At 31.7% G+C, this 14505-nt stretch overlaps 1 protein-coding gene across 1 annotated transcript; it reads right to left on the reverse strand.

The window, feature by feature from the left end:
* Positions 1 to 611: 611 nt before the first annotated feature.
* On the reverse strand, positions 612 to 13172 carry LOC127840142 (myosin-2 heavy chain, non muscle-like). The gene is made up of 12 exons (XM_052368623.1): positions 13009 to 13172; positions 12190 to 12328; positions 9704 to 9807; positions 6484 to 6576; positions 6137 to 6229; positions 5166 to 5249; positions 4584 to 4679; positions 4293 to 4377; positions 3928 to 4041; positions 3571 to 3681; positions 3309 to 3428; positions 612 to 1969 (listed from the first exon to the last, which is right to left on the reverse strand). Exons 2-12 carry the CDS (start codon positions 12319 to 12321, stop codon positions 1682 to 1684), a joined length of 1320 nt encoding a protein of 439 aa, XP_052224583.1. The 5' UTR covers positions 12322 to 12328; positions 13009 to 13172; the 3' UTR covers positions 612 to 1681.
* Positions 13173 to 14505: the final 1333 nt, after the last annotated feature.

Genomic DNA, 14505 nt, shown 5'->3' on the forward strand with positions numbered 1-14505 from the left:
ATAATCAATGCGTTATACGACTTATTGGTATTAACTTATATGACATTATGAACCTTTTTAATTAAACTTGTATTATAAATAATTAAAGGCCATATTGTATCGTCAATCTAATAGGCTGCACAAAGTTTTTGGTTTTCAATAACAATCTATGTAAAATATATTTAAAAGCAGGCGTGAGAAGTAGTGAATGCACTACATGATGCCCCTATCGGTCGGTTGGAAACCCGTATCAATTCAAAGTGAGCTTAAGCTTCTAATTGAACTTTATCTGTACACTTTAAACGTGTCATAACGAAGTAATCGAATCCAATATCCATCGAGTACATCTCTATTAAGCTCTTTTTAATATTCACCGGACGATTGGCCTGAAATGAAGAAAGATTGTGCATACTACCGCAACATTGGTATCCATACGTGTACCAAGTTTTTGCGCTTCTGAAGTCGAATGGAACGGTCATCTGAATACTTATAACAGCTTCTTCGGTATTTTTAACCACCATAAAATGTTACTTTTTTTTGCAACCAGTTTATAAGAGTATATTCCTTCAGCTGCATGTGCCACACGTTGACATTTTTGTGCAAACACTAATGTTTAGATATAAAACATATCCTTGTTTTGATTTCATTTTATTTTCACATAAAACCATTGATATTGAACATGAAACATGGGGAAAAAATTAAAGCAGGTTCTAATCACGTTCTACGCTTTTGAATTGTTGCCTTGTCCTCATATACAATTTCCGCATTATTTTGACCAGAAGTAATGTCCTATTTGACAATATTCAAATGGCAGTTATTTCAAACAGTTATTGCGTTATGAGACAAAATTAAGCAGTCACATCTACAAGTATAATATGTATACGGTAAGTTTGTTACTTTTTGGAAATCAATTTTGAAATCATGTAAATCAATTTCCAAGAATAAACACTGTTAACAACTGGCATGTCATGTACCATTGTTATCGCATTTTTTAAGTTTAAAAATGTACACTTGCCAACTAATTTTCGGGTTTTATATTAAATGTTTTTTCTGTTCACCTCTATGCTTCATGAATTATTGACCATATCAAAAACAAATCTAAGGAAACAATCAGTGATTCTTGTTTGAACATAAAACATAGTGTTTTTTCCACTAAGTTTAAAATATAGACACACAAACATTGACGTATCAGCTTGCAGCCATTAATATAAGAATGTTTATGCCATCAATAAGATTTAACATATTTAATCAAAAATGTAAAATAGAAAATTGATTGTTTGATGGAAATTGAAATGCTTTCTATAATCGTTTGGAGCTGATGTCAATAAAAAGTGGCCTACCGGTTGAAAATATACGTCCTCTTCCTAAAAACAAACCCGAAAAGAGCGTCATGTTCTCAAACATTTATATACAACCTCACTTAAACATAGAAATCCTGTAAATGGCATAGCTAGTCTTGGCTATTATAGCTTTACACACATAACATCATATCCATGTAGTTATTCAAGGCTACAAGTCATACAAAATCTAAGATAATATATACAGCCTGAAATGAACATAAATCCAGAGTAACAAATCCAGAGTTCACCACAAAGATGATGTATAGTAATATTGTACACAGAAATTAAAAGTATTATTTTGACTAAATATATGATGTCTTTAATAAGATATATATCAGATCAACAAAATAACGATATCAGTGTTATTTTCCTTGTGCGATCCCGCGAACCATGACTGGTCCGCCTTTGTGCAGTAGAACCGCTGGCCAAATGCATTGGTCAACAATTTCCCCAATTTTCGTGTAGAATTTAAATGTCTCTTTGTTGAAGCGACTTCCTGGATCTGCCCAAAGAAATTCCACGGGAGGCTGCTGGACTTTCATCATCCAAACAAGTTTGGCTGCCTCGAAAGCATACGTATCAAGCTGAGCAGGTTTGACCTTAAGTTTATACTTACTTTCGAATTCCTTCATAGGACCGTCACGGAAAATCTATAGGAAGAATGATCAACAATGCGTTAGCAAAACGTAGTAATGTATTTACAGTGAGCAAGTATTTAAACAAACATTGACCATCCAATAACATTTACTATAGCAAAGTGTTTTGTCTTACTTATTTATAACAAGGATTGTCAGTATTTCAAGAGTTACAAACGTCCTCGACCGGTAAAATACATATGTTAATTCAAGATTGTTCATATTGTAATCTATTCACGTGAATTGTTTCATAATAATATTTACAGCTGTTCAAAGATTTGTATTTTTAACATTCTTCATACGTTTGTCCTCTGTCAAAAATATTGTGCATAAACCGCACATCGCTCTCCGTACGAATAACACGGTTCATTTGTACCATTCAGCTTTTGTACTAGTGTTATTGGCATATTTACTGTTATACTATTTGTAGTAAAAGTCGCCATACATTTGACTTCTTGAGAATTGTATGATCATACAAAACATTTCCATAAATTTTAAATACTAATTTATGTTTTGTGCACTTTTTGAGTTACTGTATGTTTCGTGGAGATACAGTTAAACGTTCGTATTAGCAAAATAGGGGATTGACAGACACACATACCTATAAGTTTATGTGCATACCAATTTTCATCTTTATATTTTAGTTTGTTTTTTTGTTGTTAATTGGTGGGGGGTCTACAATATAAAGTTTTGTCCTTTATATAAACAGAGCCCATACCTTTGCCCTCAGGCAAAGGTCTTGCATAATTCTCATATTGTCCTGTATAACTAACCCAAGTCCTATACACTTATATTCAATACTGTTAAAAGAATCAAACGATTCAGATTTAAAGTATGTTGTTTTTGTAGTTCCAAATTTTGCTTTTGGACAGACCGACGAACTTTTGAACTGGTGAAGAGAATGTCATACACACAGACGAACAGACGGACAGATGGACATAGAGACAGACAGACAGACACACAAAGACAGACACACAAAGACAGACACACACACACACACACAGACAAACATACAGACAGACACACAGACAGGAATGACGGACGGAGGGTAAACCTATACTCTTCTCCGGAAAAACAGATACTTACAAAGCATTCATTTCACTAACATTTATTACTAATGGGATGGCAAATTGACACTGGCTTAAAACAAAGCATATTACCTATGAGTGAATATGGTAATGCAATATGAGTATGAACAGTTCATAATATAGACATTCTGGATCATTCTGTTTGTGAAAAACACATGCTTACGTGGAAAATGAAAACAAAATATGCATTATAATAAGTGTAAAAAAAACACATATACTTATTGAACATTCTAAGCCACGCATAAGATTATGGCACATTCTACTACCTGTGCTATCGTCTGACTTGATTCCATAGCGAGAGCTTTCATCAGGTCTTTGGCGTACCTCTCGGCAACCAGTTCTGTCGCTGTTCTGTCTGTCAACTTACTGGCATGGCTGGATTTCTGCTTTTTAGAAACAAATACTAAAGTGTTTTGTTTAATATTAACAACTCAGCTATTTTTATCATTTGTTTCAGATAATTGTTAAAAAATGGTCGATAATGTTTAAATACCATTTATAATATTGTTGTTGAATCGAAGTACTCACTTGACGGGTTTTTTCGGCGCTTCTATCCGAGTTTTTGATTTCATCCGTTACGTAAACAAGGATGCGCTCAGTCATCTCTGTCTTTTCTTTTTCACAGAATATATCTGCTAGCTTAGGATAGTATTTAAAATATAAACAAACAGATAATGTGTATGTAATGGACTAAGTTGAATTTATCTGAGTACCATGTAGTATCGTATAACATGAGAACACATTAAAATTAAAAACTTAAAAAACCCTTCTACATGCATATCAAGATTGATAGTAAATTCTTCGAACTATTTTATTTCTTTAAGTAATAGCTTGTCTTTGCCAATAGTTGTGTGTGCAAAAAGCATTTTAAGGATTTTTCATTACCTTTATAGTATGAGTAAGCATGTCGACTATGTCACGTTCCGCTATCTTTTTCTTGGCTAATATTTCAAAAACATCCGTCCACTTATTATCATAAATTTGGCTGAACCCTTCGGCCTGTAATGCACAATATGATAATGTATAACATGCATTCATATATTTTGATCATAAAATCGAATTATCCTTATGTTATGTATGCTTACTAGCCTTTATTGTAGCAACGATTGAAACAACTAGATATAATTTACAAAGCATTTCTGCATTAATTGCCAGTAATGTACATAAAATATACAAAATTCAATAGACTATATATGTTCAACTTATTTAAAGAATTTATGTAAATAATTGTCACAAACAAAATGATGTACCAGTTTTGTTGGTCGACATTGGTCACTCAAGTCAGCAATTTGTGGGTTGTCCTTTGTTAGCTGATGAGCCGCGAGCGCAGAAAGTCTTTTTTCAACAATAATAATAATATGTGTATTTCAAACATTTAATATCGGATATACGGCAACATATACATAAATCAAAATGGACCACTTGTTACGGGCCTATATTGTTTATTAACAATTTCACTTAAATAAACGAAAAAAATACTTTAAATGGCTGATAAAGTTAACCAACTAAAATGTATTTTAAGTGTCGTTTTTAAATTGTACCTATTTGTCAGTTCATCTATCCGCCGATTTCTTGTGATATTTTCTTCCTTTTCCCTTTGGAGATTTTCTTCCAAGCGCATGTTTATGGTAGCAAGTCTACAACAAGACACACATACATGAATAAAAATATGTATTGATTTAAATGAACGCAAATTGTATCTTTTATAAATGTTAGTAAGTTGTTAACTTTAATTGTAACGTATCTCGTTCTATTAAGCCTAAGTTCACTAGTCCTATAAAGTTAAATTTCTAGAAATAGTTTCTTATGAATATCTTTCCGACTTAAGTATAAAAAAGCCAATACAATCTGATTAATAGTACATATTTGGTGAGTACTAATCTTATAATTTGTGTACAGGTGATTGCGGGTGATTCTTCTAGACAAAATCTAAAAGTACACCTGGATCGTATCTCGCATCCCACAAAGTATACGCAACACGAGCATCCGAACAATAAACACAATTCAATGTACATAATAAGAACAGATTCAATTTCAGCATGAATGCATATGTTTACATTGGACATTATCTTTAACTTCCATTATTCGCCTATGCTTAATTGAGCGTAAATTTAAGCCCAAACCTGTTCAATTTCTTTTCAAGTTCATCCTTATCCGCTTTCAACTGTTGTTCTTTAACTAAATCGGGTTCATGTTTGGAAGCTGATCTGTTTTAGGAATAATAAGTAGCATCTCATTAAATACATGTTCAGCAAAATGTGTATTTCTTTAACATCGTACATTTGTATTTATAACTAGAACAGCGTTTTATCAGTATTTTGGGGGAAAAACATGTTTGGCCTGAACAGGAAAACGATTATTTAGCAAAGAATTTAGTTGCTCATACATATTTTCTCATTTCGTATAAACGGACATACATTCCACCAAAGATGGACTAGTTTCGATGTTCGAAAATAATCTATGACAAATGATGTAGTTTTTAATTAAAATACTGGTTATAAATATAATAAGTACAATAATAGGTAAAATGTGAATGTAAACCAGCCACCATTAGTATAATTATGTGTATCAACATTCACGTTCTACTTTAATTTAATTTACATTTTTAATTTTTAATTTAAAGTGCGACTGTACGTTTTTGTCAAATATTTATGAATTTATATAAAATGTGTTAAAAAAAGTATACATATATTTCAATATCAATTAATATAAAAGTTAAGAAGAGCATGTGTCAAAAAATGCGAAATAAGCCAGATATTTAAATCTGAAATCGAAAATGGCTTCCATCCTTATTCGCCAGCATGTAAATCATGCATGTACAATGCGAATCTAAATTTATTGTTTAGTGCAGATTTTTTCATACGACACAAAGACACAATTTTGTTTCCTAACAAATACGAGTAAAAGTGTCGGCATCGGCTTTAACCAGCGCTACCTTGTCTTTGCTGCATTTTATGAAATTCATCTTCAATACATTATTTTTCTTGCCTATGTTGTGTTATTGTAACATATTGTTATCAATATATTACAATTTAACACACATACACATTTGACAAAATCGTACAGTCTCACTTTAATAAACTGATCCACTAACTTGGTAGACCGTTGAATTTGCTGTTCCAAGTCACTCACTTTTCGTTTCAATTCATCGCATTCTTGACTAAGACTTGACTTCAAAACATCCGATCTGCAAAGATTATCAATTAAGCAGAATCAACAGATAATAACTTAATAAATAATTTTAGCAAATATTCTCTCTTAAATAGGACATTAATTATGAATACCATTTCAAAAAAATCAAGGGAATACTATATTTGTTCAGTTTCTGTAAGTTTTAATTGATGTATGGAGAACATTTTCAAAGTAACCATGTTAATTAAGCCGATAGAGTATATATTTTTATGATGTTTCACACGAATGAGCTAATATCGGAACACTTACTTTATTGAATCATCTCCATCTTCAAGTTGTATTATGTTTGCAACAACTGGCTTGTTTTCCTGTACATGTTCGCCATCTCGTGTTTTATGAATGCTGAATAAATTTAAACATTTACAAGCAGATAAAAATAAGCGAAATACCATCACTTTATTTTAGCAAGGGACTCAGAAAGAATTCGGTTAGGTTGTGCACATTAAATAAATGTATACGTATCTGCAATGTTATTGTTTCAAAATAAGAGCTTGTATTTATTTGCAACCTTTATATGATAAATAAAACAAGGACAGAAATGTATTGAGAAACGTAATAACATTTTAGAATCTTGAAGTTCTTTTATTGGACCATTCTTCTGTTGTCCTCTGACGTTTTCTTCGATTCCCTGATCATGTTGTTTTGCACTTAGTATAAATCTCAAAAATGAACAAAATTACTTTCAAGATTACTTAGTAACTAAGTAAAATTGTATAAAATGTTAAGCAGTGAAGTTGATATTATCTTAAAACAAACCGACGCTGAAAATAAGGCAATATACACCAAAAAAAAAGAGTGATGATTCTTCCACATGTCAATTTCCGCGTTGAACAATTTCATATGGCTTATTTAACGACTTTAATTGAAGTTTTGTTTTATTTATGTCATGTTCACTAAGATGATTGAGGAATATATTTACAGTGAGATGAAGGGTGACTGATGATGTATGCCGATGCAAAATTAGCCACAAACAGCTAAAAAGCCGTGAACGACACATTTTCATTAATACGCCTTAAATGTATTGCTGAATAATACGCACTCTTAACGTTTATGCACAGTCGTTTGCTAAAGCATTATTCGTGATGTGTATAAATCACAAAAATCTTAGATTGTTAACCCCCCCCCCCCTGGAAAGGTGACCCCATCATAATATGTTATGATAAGTTATGTGTTGCATCTTAAGTCCTGTATGACACTGGTAAATGGTCACTTAGCATTAACGAAATATGGAAATGAGGATTTATCTCGTAATAATGCTTCTAGAGTTTTATTTTATCAACATTGATGTAAATACATTTTGATGTGTTACTGCACACCTAGGGGCTACCGTACACAAACACTAACTGCACTATTGAAATAAATTATTTCAAGTGTATTTGCAATAAGTAATTTACACATATGGAGGAAATTATTAGATCTCACTTGAAAAAATCAAAGGAACGTTCATATTCTTCAGTGTATAATTTTTTGAATAATCAATGCGTTATACGACTTATTGGTATTAACTTATATGACATTATGAACCTTTTTAATTAAACTTGTATTATAAATAATTAAAGGCCATATTGTATCGTCAATCTAATAGGCTGCACAAAGTTTTTGGTTTTCAATAACAATCTATGTAAAATATATTTAAAAGCAGGCGTGAGAAGTAGTGAATGCACTACATGATGCCCCTATCGGTCGGTTGGAAACCCGTATCAATTCAAAGTGAGCTTAAGCTTCTAATTGAACTTTATCTGTACACTTTAAACGTGTCATAACGAAGTAATCGAATCCAATATCCATCGAGTACATCTCTATTAAGCTCTTTTTAATATTCACCGGACGATTGGCCTGAAATGAAGAAAGATTGTGCATACTACCGCCACATTGGTATCCATACGTGTACCAAGTTTTTGTAGTACGCTTTTATAACATAGATCTGGAATTATGCTATTTAAATAATTGTCATCTGACGTTTGCAATCTTCAGAAATTAAAAGTCATGCATAATTTTCTTATCTCTTTAATATTTCTACATAGTTTCATGATAAAATCATATGTTCTTTTTGAGTAATAAGTTAAAACAATATTTTCAGAAGGACAGACGGGTGCAAAAATAAATAGAGTATGGGATTAAGATATAGACAAAAATAGGAAACACAAAGGCTTATTTGAATACCAAGCTTCATAATAATATTTTATGTATTTGTATCGAAATAACAATATTTATTTATGTTATTTTGTTTAATAACAGTGACCTGATATTTGACCTCTGGTAATAACAAAAATGTTTCTCATTATTCCCAAAAATCCATTTATAAGTATACCAAATTTCGTTTACGAATCTGAAACACGTTCAGAGATAAAGCTGGATCCTTTTTTTATGATATGTACTTTAGTAGTTTTGAGGACGGGCAGACAGACGATTGGTTTTCGAAATTGTCCTACAGACATATCTTAAATCTATAACTGATTATTTCAATTGGATGATCATATTTTATAACAATTGAAGAATTTAGTTTTTTCGGAACATATTTGACCTTTGACCTCTGATAAAAAGAGGATCATAATACTCAGATTGTTCATTTTAAGTATGATAAGTTTCAATCATATCAAGCACCATCATTATTTTGGTGGAAAACGCAGGAACACATTTGACGGACTGAGGTAAGACAGACAGACGTTCGGAAAAAAACATAAGTGACGGACGGAGTGTCAAAATATATTCCCCTTCGGTGAAACCTATAAGGCACTACTAATATCTTAAGGCAGAATAAGCATATAAACATTCTTTAAAATTATTGTTCCACTATAAAAACAATTAAAACGCCAGTAATGAAGATAAAGTAAAATATATGTTAAACTAAAACGCATGTAAACATTTTAAACCTGCATAGCCTTGCGTTTTCAATCGCAACTGAAATTAAATTCGCATTTTGGTTAAAATAAGATTGCGTTTGTACATAACGATCCTCTTGGAAATACTTACAGAAAAAATGAACACTTGTTATTAATATTTGTAATTGCTCATCATCATTATACTCTTTGTTCAGATGTGTTTCAGTGGTCATCCGCGAAAAGTGAACTTTTTACTTTTTGCAGAAAGCAATGAGATACAATAGTCTTTCCTACGCGAGCAAAAACTAGAACTCTAAAGTGAGATGAATACTTTCAAATGTGTATGAAATTAATCTCTACGTATTCACACACACACACACACACACAGAAGAAAAACATTACTACAAACTTCGAAATCGTTATTTCATGGGAAATAATAAGTAATTATGTCCGATTATTATTTACCTATAATAGACATGACTAAATAATTATATTCAAGTATTTCAAGTGTATGTTTTAGTCACGTATTTTTATATTAGGATTAACAACAGTATGACTTATTGATTGAAATGTTGGAAGCATAGTTAGTTTAAATCAATTTTATTAAACTTTACATGATAATAAGGGATTATAACTTAAATACGCACGTTGAAGTTGTTGAATCCGTCTTCACAGCGACGAATTCACCTGTTGACATATTTTCAGTCTTTCTCTCGAGTGATTTGATACGCTTTTCATTCTCGTCAAATTTCTATATAACAGAAATAATCGAAAAATAAGTATCACAAAGGTTTAATAATAATAATGTTCGTTCATGCATGTATATAAACATACCAGAAGTGCCTGTAGTTTACAGTGTCAACATTTAACAGGTGAAATCATCCTGTCTCTTAAGTGTGTCGGTCTTTTGGTATGTTGCTAAGACAGTACATTCCTCATGCATTTAAGGATTTTAAATTTACTTGGCTAATACGAGAAGATGCGTCGCCCCAAAACGAATCAGCGTAAAGTTCAAACATTGAGGTCAAACGAAAAATAGCAGCACTTAATTGCAAAAACAGAGATTTTCAATTTCACAACTGGTATGTTAAAAAATTCAAATATGCTAATAACGTGACACATATGGTAACCATTCTCAAACGGTGTGTCGCATAAATTAACTAGCAAGTAAATAGTAGACCACTTTCAATGCTCTTTACTGGATCGATTCGTGATCATTTTTGAAAGAAGCCATTGTTATGCCATTCTTAACAAAAGGTGGAACATTTATTCAGTAAATTATCGACTTATATCACTCAAAAGCTGTGGCGTTTAGTGTTTGAAATGATGGTATTTACGTAGCAATATTACTATAGAACCGAAATTCAACCTATTTACAAAAATCAGCCAGGCTTTTAACCTGGATATTTTACAGACTAGTGTGCATTTATAACCAATTGTATAATCCTTTGACGAGAACAAAACAACACGCATTCTTTATTGCGACATGAAATCGGTAGAGTTTGGCACAAAGGCCTCATATTTAAGTTAAAACCACTTGGTATTTCGGGACATATTTTAAAATGGACATCCAATTACTTAAAACTGAGTCTGAACACGTTTTCGTCGGATCGTTTCCTTCAAACTCAAAAACTACCAATCCAACAAGGCTCAGTTCTAGGGCCATTTCTATTTTCTATTCTTAATCTATGCGAATGAAATGTCTGAGTCACTCAGATGGCATTTGCCGTCTTTTTGATCACGACAGTCCACGTGCTGTTTCATCAAATGGCAATGCTCTCATCGAAATCATTTTAAATCATGATATGCAAATAAAACATCAATTGAAAAGGAATAAATGGTGATCCTTCTCAGCTGGATGAAGTATATTTTACTCTTTCAGAAAGCCTAGACACTTCTTCTGTTATGTTCCATAAAACTCAATCAGTCTATGAATCAGCGTTTTACAAGACGACTCATGATACAAACATATGAAGCTGATAACTTCCAGAACAGTTATTGCTATCAAACAATATTGATTTTTATCAGGGTTCTTATGTTCATAGATAAGGAATATGATGTGTATAAAAGACTGCTTACTTGGTGTACTCTGATCATTAATAACACTATTTGTCTATACAGTTATCAAAGAATTTAACAGACTTGGTTAATCAATGTAACACGATATAACAGTGACATATTCTGTGAAAAGCACCCACATGCTGCGATTGTGATGTGCATTGAAATTGCAAAATAGAAATTAACAATAGTGCCTTTATTGACAATGAGGGTGTTGGCGTTAGTGTGCTTATCGCTTTGGGCAAGCTTAAGACTACGGGCCATATATGCTTTATATTTTGGGCCAAAGAATGCCCATTTCACCGAACAAAATTTTGTTAAATAATGCACGAATGCAAGGCATGATGCAGGAAACAACCGCTCTAGACTAAGAAATAGCTAAAGAAAAATGACTGCTCATCGCAAATGGATTTTAATGCAAATTTTGGATTATTGTATATTATCACAAATAATAAGCAGTTTTTAATTAACATCACAAAACATCGCACATGACTGGCTCAGTTACACAACATGCTTCAAGTGGAATTTATAAATTATTATAATATGAATTAAAACAAATATCATATTGTAATCATGAGGCAGTATATATATATATATATATATATATATATATATATATGTATATATATAAGACTGTGCGTTAAACGAACAATACATGCGGCTAGGTCAAACGTTCAGGTCATATGAAAGTAAATACTAAAAAAACCTGTTAAAATCAGTGTGTTATTTTCCACACAATCATTTGGTGGTGCATATAGGTATTTTTGAATAACGTAGCAAAAAGCTTTTAAAAAATCCAGCCGATTGTTAGCACATAAACAAACACGTGGCTATCTTAAATGTCATACTTGGAGTTGAACTGCGAAAATGAAGTATTTATTGTTATGATTTTTTTGACTGCTTCAAAGCTAGATTTTATATGGTATTTATTATGTGCAGGCATTAGTCTCTAGCAGTGATTCACAAGGTTCAAGTGTCTCTACTTAATAATTTGACATATTTAAAACACGTCAATCAACTTCTTAAAAACACATAAAATATATATTTATACTGAATGTAAACAGACGTTTTAAACCTGTTTAATTTCTATTAATTTCATGTGTTCTATTTCGCACAGACGTTTGTAGTAGTCCGTACTTTCCTTCCGGCCTGTAATGATATTTTGTAATAGCTTGGCAATGGACTCAAAGTGTTGCTCTACTGCCATGATGTAACTGAAAATATATACCATTTATAATGCTGCAACATATTCTTTACTATTACAATGGGAAATATTTTTAGAACATTCAGAAAACGTGCTTGTTTGATCTAAATCCGCGGATACATAACATATACGTATATTTTATAAACAAAAATCATGTCAAATATATTACCAAAAATGTTATTTCAATTTCACTTGTTTCAGCTATTTTGATTCAAGAAAGCAAGAAATAAGAATAACACTGAATAACATGTTCGTTTGCCCTTGGTAAAGCAAACAATTTTAAACTACAGTTGTAAAAAATACAATATAGTAGACTGGTGTTTCACTCACTTGTAATCATTTGAGTACAATTAAAACATTTATCAATAACCATATCTTGTCATGACGATTAATTTAGGCTTTGAAACACAAACATTATGCGAAAGTAGGCACAGTTAGATGGAACTATTCTATAATGCAGTGTGAATTTTTTCATCGAGATTTGTGTTTTGAATTGAAATATCTTTACGCCCTTATTTTTATTAATTTGAATAATTGTAAACAACGACTTAAACACATTGACTCATAGAACAACGCACACCTCTATTTTTATTAATTTGAATAATTGTAAACAATGCCTTAAACACATTGATTCATAGAACAACGCACACCTTGTTATTCTTGTAATTGTAAACAAACCGATTAGCTTACCGATAAACCAAATATGTACACTTGTTGCAATCTAGTTAATATTATAATCCAATTTCTAGCACATACTTTTTTTCTTAACTTTGGAATATGCAGAAAAATAACTCTTTCGAAATCGAAACTTTCCTTTTTATCCAGTTCTGTGTAATGGCAGAAAATATACTTCCTCTTTCGATTTGAACCTCGTATTGTGTACACTGTGTAAAGGCCAACATTTCTTTATCGTTTGTTTAATGGAAATCTCTACCCTTGATTGTAGCCAACGCAAATAAAAATAAAGTGAACAATAATACATTATTTATAAAATATATAAGCCATTATTGATACAGTATTCATCGAATATGCACTTTAAGAACATTTAAAGGGTTGAACAGAAATGTATATAATGGAGAACAAAGTGTATATGTTCAAATACTAATTCAATTGTTTCAAACTAAGGTAATATTGAATGTTTTATTAGAATGTTTTAAGTGAGCTTGTTAGCTTTAACTGTAAGCATTATTTTTGTTTGAAAAAAATGTCTTTTTTAAGAGTAAAATAATTTTTCCGACCGCTCAATTTTAAAATAAAAAGAACATGTTGGTCTCTGTAACACTGTCATATGATTGTAAATGATTGCTCACAGTTTCAATAATATTGTTGAAGCATGTGCAATTTAGTAAAGCTTTGTAGCGAATCCCTATCGACATTGAAGCGGGGTTGAACATGTTCACGCTGTGAATGGCGATGCTTCGATAATGGATGACACTACGATAACAAAGAAAAACCAATGCCACGCAGGTGAGTTTTGCAGCTTTTCTTTGCATTTATGTTCTCATCGTTTGGTTTTCATACAACCGAACATTGAGTTTTCGATTTATGGTATAGCGCTTCGTATTGCGAAGGAAGAAATTCGCAGAAGAACGGTGGATTTTTTTAAAAATACGATAACATTTCATTGATTAACAACATGTATTGGATGATCAGTACATATTTAAACAAAATAAAAAATACTTCGAAATAGATTAAAAACATGCTTACTTTTCGAAATTAAAGATAAATATGTCCACTCTTGTTACACCATGTTACATTTTATTGTACTAACGTATTGAGTTGATGCAAATGTTTAAAGAGTCTGATGCCAAATTTTAATGGACACGTCTTTTACTGATCATCTAAATGACAATTGCAAATCTATTTCCGATTGCTCGCCACTTTTATCAGATATTACACACTCTTTTTAGTGAATCAGAAACACAGAATTCTCTGTGGAATACCTATATAGTAAGCAGGCAATAAAAACGCAATCCAGTTTCGCTCTAAAGAATTCGTTCTCTATAGTTTAAAGTTTGGTACTTGTGTCCTTTGACACAGTGCTCCAAAATTTCAGAATATTCCTCTGTTCGGTATATCGGGGCTGTACAATAGAAGCACATATACTTTGGCAGAGTTTTCTTATTCATGGGTTCAGATCCTGTGAAAAAGACAAACTAAGAATACATTTAAAAGAAAACAATGTGT

This window comes from Dreissena polymorpha, chromosome 7 (assembly GCF_020536995.1).
Source record: "Dreissena polymorpha isolate Duluth1 chromosome 7, UMN_Dpol_1.0, whole genome shotgun sequence".
Classification (NCBI taxonomy): domain Eukaryota; kingdom Metazoa; phylum Mollusca; class Bivalvia; order Myida; family Dreissenidae; genus Dreissena; species Dreissena polymorpha.